Here is an 8336-nt window from a genome sequence, read left to right as displayed (position 1 = left end):
TCTGTGTGTTACGCACGATCAACCAGCATGCCAGCCTGTGCAGGGACTCCAGGGAGGAACGTGCTGCCAAATAAAAGGCAGAGAGAGTCTGGGCTGCCAATAGAAATATGAGGTGGTTTATATTTTAAGTTATACAGTTGTGGTGGCCAAAGGGTATCCACTGCACTCCCTTGCATGATGTTTCAAAGCCTGTCAGATAGGGAAATGACAGTGCCATATACCTGGGGGACACTGCTTTTTGCAGCACACCCACTCTGAGCTGCATGGGGTCCTTTTGAAGAAAAAAAAAAAAAAAAAAAACTCAGATTCACGTTCATCCCCGAGGACTTCAAAATCATCAGTGTCTTATGGTTATCAGTCAAAAATAAGGCTTAAGTTGAAGCTGCTAGTACAAGATTTTAGTACAAAATTTTTCACATGCATCATATGCTAGAAACTGATGATTTATTTATATATAAAAAGAAAAAAAGAAAGCACTTCTTTACGTATTTTCCGTTATAATATTTACATTTAATGTGTCTCATTTTCTTAAAATTGTAAGCAAGTTCTGGGATGACAATGGGCCATTTAAAATATATATAAAAATCAACTTGTCTGCCTGCCATTTTTTTTAACCTCACAGCAAATTTCCACCGTGGCTGTAAAATGAAAAATTATTTATCAGATGGATGACCCAGGGTTCAGTTCCTGGCCTGGGGCCTTTCTGTGTGGAGTTTGGATGTTCTCCTTGTGTCTGTGTGGGTTTTCTCCGGATGCTCCGGTCTCCTCCCACCATCCAAAGACATCATGTTTGGGTTGACTGGTGACTCTAAATTGTCCGTAAGTCTGACTGTGAGTAGTTGTTGGTCTCTGTCTGTCTCTGTGTGTTGTCCCTGTGAAGGACTGGTGACCTCTGCCCTCACCCAATGTGAGCTGGGATTGGCTCCATCACCCCGCGACCCGGAAACAGATAAGCGGTTAAAGATTAATAAATGAATGAATGCATGAAAGCACTAGCCATAGATTTATTTCCTTAAACAACAGAGTTGACATTTGTTTGTTGTTTTAACTCCCAGCTGATGGCAAAGTCACTAAGCCCGAGTCTGACAGCTGATGAATCACTGCAGGAACAAATTGTTTCCTGAATCACCCTAATTCACACAATCTGATCCGATGATTATTATTAATAATTATTCGTTTGTTTATATTTAAGATAAAACAGTAAAGAAAACAAACTAAACATTTCTCATCGTGACGAACAGCTGTGTCTCCGGATCTCTTTTCGCTGGGATTTGTTCCCACACGGCGCCTTGTTTCGATGCAGCGCGTCACTTCCTGTCAGCTTTCACAACAGAGGCGAGCCGCAGAAGCTAACTACTTCTAGCAACAAATGTTTGCCTAGCGTAAATATTCAAAAACAAATTAATGAAAAAATGATTCCTTACACCGTCAACATCAAACTCGCTGCTCGGACGCTGACTGGCACTCTGAATTTGCAGAATAAAACCGCGGTGGATTGGTGAGTGCTGCTCCTCTCTGTTAGCATCACAGCTGCCCGGCTGCAGCTCGTTAATTCAGCCAAATGAGAGACTGACTGGTGATTTCGACAAACGGCTTATTGCACTCAATGTTTCCACTTGCAGCGTTTCCATTTGTCGCTTTTGTAGATAGATGCCAGTGTTAAATGGCGGCTGTGGAGTAAAATTGGCCCATCAAAACAGACCAGCCTGCAGTGACTCTGGTGTCATGTGATGAGATGTAATGTGACATTTTCAGAGGCCAGGTGTGAAATTAAAGGCCTTATCTTCCAACCTGAATCCGGCTGTAATCTGACTGCAGTGCGATTTGATTAGCATAAAGCTGTCAGATCTACCGTTTAACTCAAAGGTTGTATAAACATGAAGGTTAAATAGACTTCCTCCACGCTTTTGATTTAGTGGAGGTTGTATGCAGTGCTCGGCACACATACCTCTATGCTCACTGAAAAAGACACACTTTCCTATTTAAGTGTTTTGTGCAATATTCTCAATTGACACTTCTTATATTGCATTAACCATATTTAGCAAAAAGTGTGTGTGTGTGTAGGTTTTCCTAGATGTGGGAGTTCTAACCTGTGGCTGCTTTTAATTTCCCCTGTTGTGGTTTACAATCACACATTTGTTTTAACCAGTCTCTTTCACCACGACTCATTAACTGAAAATATATTTTAAATTATATTTTGGACTTTGACATTTCAATTTGATTTTTGTGGAATTGGGATGCAGGATGGAAGTCAAATGGGCACATTGGTTGATGTTGCCCTTTGTGGTTTTGCACAGTATTTGGCTTCAACTTAAAAAAACGTCATTGTTACTCTGCACTGGAAGGAACAACATGTCTTCAGCGACCTCGCAGTTTCCTCATTCAGCAGTGGTTATCTATCACAGTCTTCATGCTTTCCTTCCTTATGACACTCATGCACTGCAGGGGTTGGCAGGGGCTGATTGCTCAGGGATGTCACTCCAGTATTCTTATCATCGATCCAAAGACTGCCCAGACCATCCAGGTTCTGGAAAGGCACAAAGCCAACGTTGTCAAGGTGAGATTCCCTACTTAAATTTCTGTGTTATTGTCCAGTTTTACAATAACAGTCACTTAAAAATGTTCAGTCACTGAGTTCATCATATTTCAATAACTTATCTTTTCTTTGTGCATGAGAGAAAAGTGGCAAATAAAAAAAAATTACCAATTTACCAATTCTTCAGAACTGAAAGTGATGACTGAAGGAAAAAAGCAATTTCATTGACTATCAAAGAACAATTAAAGGAAAAAAAAAAAAAAAACGAGCATACATTATACATAAAAAACATAGTTATCTTATTTTCTATTCATTCACAAATGAATTAATTATCAAATAGCAGCAGCTTTGCTCTATTGGCTTCAAAATATGATTTAAAAACTGTGAGGCAGATAAGAAATAGAACAAAACAAGCCACACATAGTGGAAACCTTAAAAAAAAAAAAAAAAAAACTCACTTTAAAAGCTTAAATTAATGTTTAATCTCAACCTGATTAATAGGCAACGAACATCTATTGGATGTCTAATTGTATTCACTGCTGTTATAGTTTGCATTATAGACGTTTAACTTTGGGTCATTGTGTGTATTGTGGTTACACACAAACATAGACACATGGACACACTCAGTAATAATGTCACAATTGTCTCTCTCTAGCAGATAAATTCAGCTCTGGGTCACTGTATATACGCCAACGCCAGCAACACTGATAAAGGTTGCATCTACATTGATGGAAAACCCCATTGTTTGTGCGTGTGCGCAAACGTGTGTTTTGTAGGAGGGTAACTAATGGGCAATAAATTCTCCAGTGATTATCAGTGCCCAGGCTCAATCCGAGGGGCTCATTCCTCACTCCAAAGCTCTCTTTAATCTTGTAAAGCACCACAGCCGTAGCAGTGGGCCATTCTTCACCACCCAGCCTGACAGTAGGAAGCCTGCTGAAAAAAAAAAAGGAACTTGTAGCACAGCAAAGGACAAGACTTTTCAGGAACAAATGCACAGAAATAATAATTTATTTAAACATCAGCTTGTGCATACAATCACTTGGTTATCATGATAGCATTAGCACCAGTTTCTTTTCACCGTTGTGTGTTACTTTAAGGGGCTGTAACAGATTTCTTCAGGTTTCTGTTTCTTTCTCGCCTCAGCCCTTTTTTTTTTTTATTAGTTATTAGTAAGATCATGTAAAAGCACTGTTCTAGAAAACAATCTTGCTCAGAATTGATTGGGCAATAATTAACGAGAATGTGCCATCTGTTTTGTAATTAATAATTACAAAGTAGTAATATATCATCTTTATTATAAAAATGCACACTCATTTGTTTACTCTGTTTAGTCATTTCAAGGGAAAGTTATTTGCATAGTGTTTTTCTGCGACTGTGGCAGTTGCACAACATCAACATTAAACAGAATAGATAGAATTTAGGAAACACTCAATTGAACACCAAATCAGCACATATATGAATTTCAAACCAATAAAAGGATTTAATATGGAACACAAATGGAAGTTATTGTAGCCTCTACCAACTCCTGAGCACATGTTTTCTGTGTTTGCTAGGTGAAATGGTCCAGAGAAAACTACTATCACAACTTGAGCTCACCATACTGTCTGAGGCTGGCCTCAGGTGATGCCTCAGGGAAGATTATTGTATGGGATGTCGTCAGTGGCACTGCTCATTGTGAGATCCAGGAGCACTCCAAACCAATCCAAGGTAAGGGATTTTCAGCAAACCTCCCGTCATGCAGGGTGGAATTGATTTTTTTTGTTTTTCTCTCTTAGTGTGCTATAGAAACAGTAGAAACAGGGCATTACTCTGCCTGTACTGCCAAGGAAAACATTAGAGCTTTTGCTGTATTGGGGGTTATTAAGATGGTCTAGCCATCACTTTCTTTTTTCCTGTCACACACTGCTGCACCATCCTTTCTTTTCCCACATTGTCCTTTCTGTCCTCATCTCTTTCTTTGTCAGACTTAGAGTGGTTGTGGAATCAAGATGCGTCTCGTGATCTGCTGTTAGCTGTCCACCCCCCCAACTACATTGTCCTGTGGAATGGAGACACAGGCACCAAGCTCTGGAAGAAGAGCTATGCTGAGAACATCCTCTCCTTTTCTTTTGACCCTTTTGACCCATCCAATATGGCATGTAAGTTAACGAATTACTATCTAAAGGAAAGGGATTCTTTTTAAAGTGACAAGCGTAGATTTATTATTGAAACTACGTCCAGGTATAATCTCGATTAGCATCTTCACTATGTTTTTCTGCGTTTCCTTTGCAGTGCTGACGAGTGAAGGAATAGTCTTTATCACCGACTTCTCCCATTCCAAACCACCAGGCAGTGCCGGGAAAAAAGTGTATATTGCCAGCCCCCACGCAAGCCCGGCTCACACCAAACCTGCTCCCACTGCTGCTCCAGCCCCCACTGGAGCCAAGAAAGCACTCAACAAAGTCAAAGTGCTCATCACCAATGAAAAACCTACGTAAGTTTTTATATGGACAGACTCGCATGTTCTCAACACGTATCTACGGCTTTAATTCCTAAGCATGTTAAGCTTGCGAAAGTTTTACTTTATGTGCTAAGGAATGCATTAGGGCTGAGCCACCCAAGCAATTTATTGCTTATTTTTAGAATCTTATCTTAGATCATACATTTTAGAAATGTTAACACCCTGCATTTTAAGTAAGCTTCGTTAGATCTTTGCACCAGCTCCTGGGCTTGAAGGGCATTGCTCAGGGTCATCTCAATCGAATCTCTTTAATTGAATCTGGGTTCAAAGTGATAATTTTATCAGACAGTTTTTTTCTGTTCAGTGCATCGTCGGCTACAAAGTGTGTGTGTGTGTGTGCTTGCACCCTTGACCTTTGCTGAATCTGCTCCCATCAACATGTGTTAATTATGTTATGTCCTTTGCTGCTGGACAACATATTCAAGCATTTGTCTCATTTTATTAATCATATTTTTCATCCATTATAAATGAGTGAAAAATACTAAATTAAATATGTGGTCTTCAACAAGATGCCAGGTTTTTGAATGAACTCTAATCTTGTTTTTGCCCCCTTTTTGGTAGGACACAAGGAATAGTCCAGTCTGTCTGTCTGTGACAGACAGTGATTATAATTCCATCATTGGTCAGATGATGCCACATGACTCAAAATTTCATCAGATTTTCTCGAATAGCTGGCTACATCAAAATTTAAAAGGAACAGATAACATCACGTTCTAGTGTGATGTGCGGTTTCAAACTGTCATATCAGTGACACGACTGATGATAAATGACGGCAAGACTAAGGAAATTAAGAGCCTGCAATCCCTCGAAGAACTGGGATGATTTATCACCTGACATAAATTATGATTACTTCATTATACTGTAAAACTAAAATAAATACTAGCTAGCTATAATTTTGCAACCTTTAGTAACAAATGAGTGAAACTGAATGGGTTAGGTTGGCAGCTTCCTGTCTGAGCAGTTGAGACTGTCAAATAGGCTTATTTATAGCAGCAGCACCCTGGCCTTTCTGTCCACCCACCCAGTCAACTCTAATAACAAACACTCCATTAATCTTATTTGTCTTTATTTTCTCTCTTTCTCCTCTCTCATCCCGTCCATGTCAGTCTTTTTGTCTACTGTTGCTATGTGACACTGTCTTCCCTCACTTTTCATGCTTTAGTTGATACTCTGGAATAATATTCTGTGTTCCTTCAGTCTGCCATTGTCTTTTTGTCAGGTTATGTTGTTTATCATGTTCGATGCATTACAGTATCTGTCCTCTGTGCCTCTGTGTGACTGATTGGGGATTTAAACAAGTGTCTTCTCTCCCGTGCTGTTATCAGGAGCGCACTGAATACGGAACTACATCATGCACATTAGTGTCTCATCAGGCAGCCATTAATCTGGTTGTTAGCCTGCACAGATTTGGTCCCTTTGTCACAATGACAAAATCTTTCACACTCATATGCCAGCAAGGCTGTACACACACACACACACATACACTGGCTACCTCAATGTCAATTTGCAGCATTTGAACATTTGCTGCCAGTTAAAAACTAAAACTCATTAAAAAGTGGCGGATGCAAAGATATTTAACTTTTAACCCAAAGATCTGCGGTTACCATAGTAATAACACTACAGGAGTTCTGCAGTAAACTCTCCTTAAGCAGCTTCTTTAATTGAGCAACAAGCAAAAACAAAATGGCACTGGTGATAATAGCACTGACTATCTCACAATAAAAGCCACTCTTGGTTTTTTCTGTTAAAGCAGGTAACCAAAACCTGCTTTAATGTTGTAACTGATGATAATGTGCAGAATGTTGCAGAAAAAACTCAAAAGTGTGTTCTGCTTTCTTGAATATTTTGAGGATTTTAAATTAAAATATTTTCAGATATCAAGGATAAAAAAAAAAAAGAAATTAAAAGAAGGAATGTATCAAACTATTAAATAAAGCTTACAAAAATTCAAGCAACTTAAATTCAAAAAGGACAAATGATGATTTGATGTGGTCAAGTTTTACTAAGTTTAATGGCATTTTGTGTACGCTGTCTTTCACATGATGATTTATGAGACTTTGAAATTTAGTTACTTTTTTTTTTTTTTTTAGTGCACACTGAAGCACTAAAGCACTAAGCACTAAAGTCATGATTTTACGTCACTGTCAGGTAGGTTTATAGGTTTACACTGTACGTTCTCAACATCAGATGTTCTACCTGAAGTCCGTACATAATGTATAACCTTTCTATTTCTTTTCAATATCATTTGGCTCTTTAAGGTTCAGCAAACTTGGATTCAACAATAGAAGCTGGATGGTTGACGCAGCCTCTTGTGCAAATAAACACACCTTGCACAACTCACTATTTATACTTTAATGTACACACAGTGAGTCAGCTTGTGGTGTGTGTACATGTGTATTTATGCAATGCATTACTATGTATGATCCACTCACTGCTGTGGACTTCATCCCTTATTTACAGCAAAAAGAGAGAGTGGGAGAGAGAGAGATCTGAGAAGTGTGTGATGTTTTGGAAATTGGACGGCTGACTATTTTGGTAGGGTTGGGAGTTACAGAATATGTCTTTTCAGTTTTTCCTTCCTTCTCTGTGAAGATCTGTTGTTTGTTTGTTTGTTTGTTTGGTTTTTTTTTTCTTTTTTTCTTCCCATCAAAGACACAAAGTCATTCACGGTTTCTGATGTTTTGCCTTTGGTGGCTCAGTCAACCTCTGTCTCTGCCTTTCCCAGCATCAGTGAACCAGTAACTATGTGATTTAACTTAGCAACTACAAAAAGTTCCTGTGTTGAATCCATTTTGTTTATTACGCTTTCCCCAAGATGATGATGATCTCCGTTGCTTTATTAAGTTTCTCTCCTTTATTTGATCTCACAGTGACCTAGAGGAATGACTTATTTCTGTGGTCCTATTTCTGTGGCTGAAATAATCAGCCCTTTGTTCTTTCTTGCCTGAACTGCTAAATATTTGTGATTGCTTTGTTGTTATACAGAGAAAATGAGCTGCTGTGGATAATTTAATTTCATGTAAACACACAAAATAAGTTACAATGAACTGACTTTGTTGCACACTTTTTGGACTCTCCAAAACCATGGAAGTGATTTTTGGCTGATGGTGCCAATACCTGCTTAATTCAGCAGCTTTCTAAATTAACTTTTAGATTACCCTTCATTTACCTGACTCGAAGAAACAACAGCAGCAATAACTGATTCATTCAGCTGTTGTTATGGAAGAACATGAATAAAGATCAAATTGTTCTTAGAAATTAGACAGTTTAAAAAAAATCATAATTTTCTGTTCCATC

The 8336-nt window shown here is 38.7% G+C and overlaps 1 protein-coding gene across 3 annotated transcripts in view; it reads left to right on the top strand.

The window, feature by feature from the left end:
- The first annotated feature begins 1311 nt into the window (after positions 1-1311).
- wdr11 (WD repeat domain 11) overlaps positions 1312-8336 on the top strand; it is a 100210-nt gene continuing 93185 nt past the window's right edge. For all 3 annotated transcript variants that reach the window (XM_029520506.1, XM_029520505.1, XM_029520503.1), the window contains exons 1-5: positions 1312-1498; positions 2446-2557; positions 4093-4246; positions 4504-4677; positions 4811-5012. In XM_029520506.1, the coding sequence (XP_029376366.1) occupies positions 1413-1498; positions 2446-2557; positions 4093-4246; positions 4504-4677; positions 4811-5012 (728 nt within the window). In that variant the 5' untranslated portion in view covers positions 1312-1412. The remainder of the gene's footprint in view (positions 1499-2445; positions 2558-4092; positions 4247-4503; positions 4678-4810; positions 5013-8336) is intronic.

The sequence above is a fragment of the Echeneis naucrates genome, chromosome 15 (genome assembly GCF_900963305.1).
Source record: "Echeneis naucrates chromosome 15, fEcheNa1.1, whole genome shotgun sequence".
Classification (NCBI taxonomy): Eukaryota; Metazoa; Chordata; class Actinopteri; order Carangiformes; family Echeneidae; genus Echeneis; species Echeneis naucrates.
The sequence above is the reverse complement of the archived record's forward strand: the minus strand, read 5'-3'. Positions and strand labels throughout refer to the sequence as shown.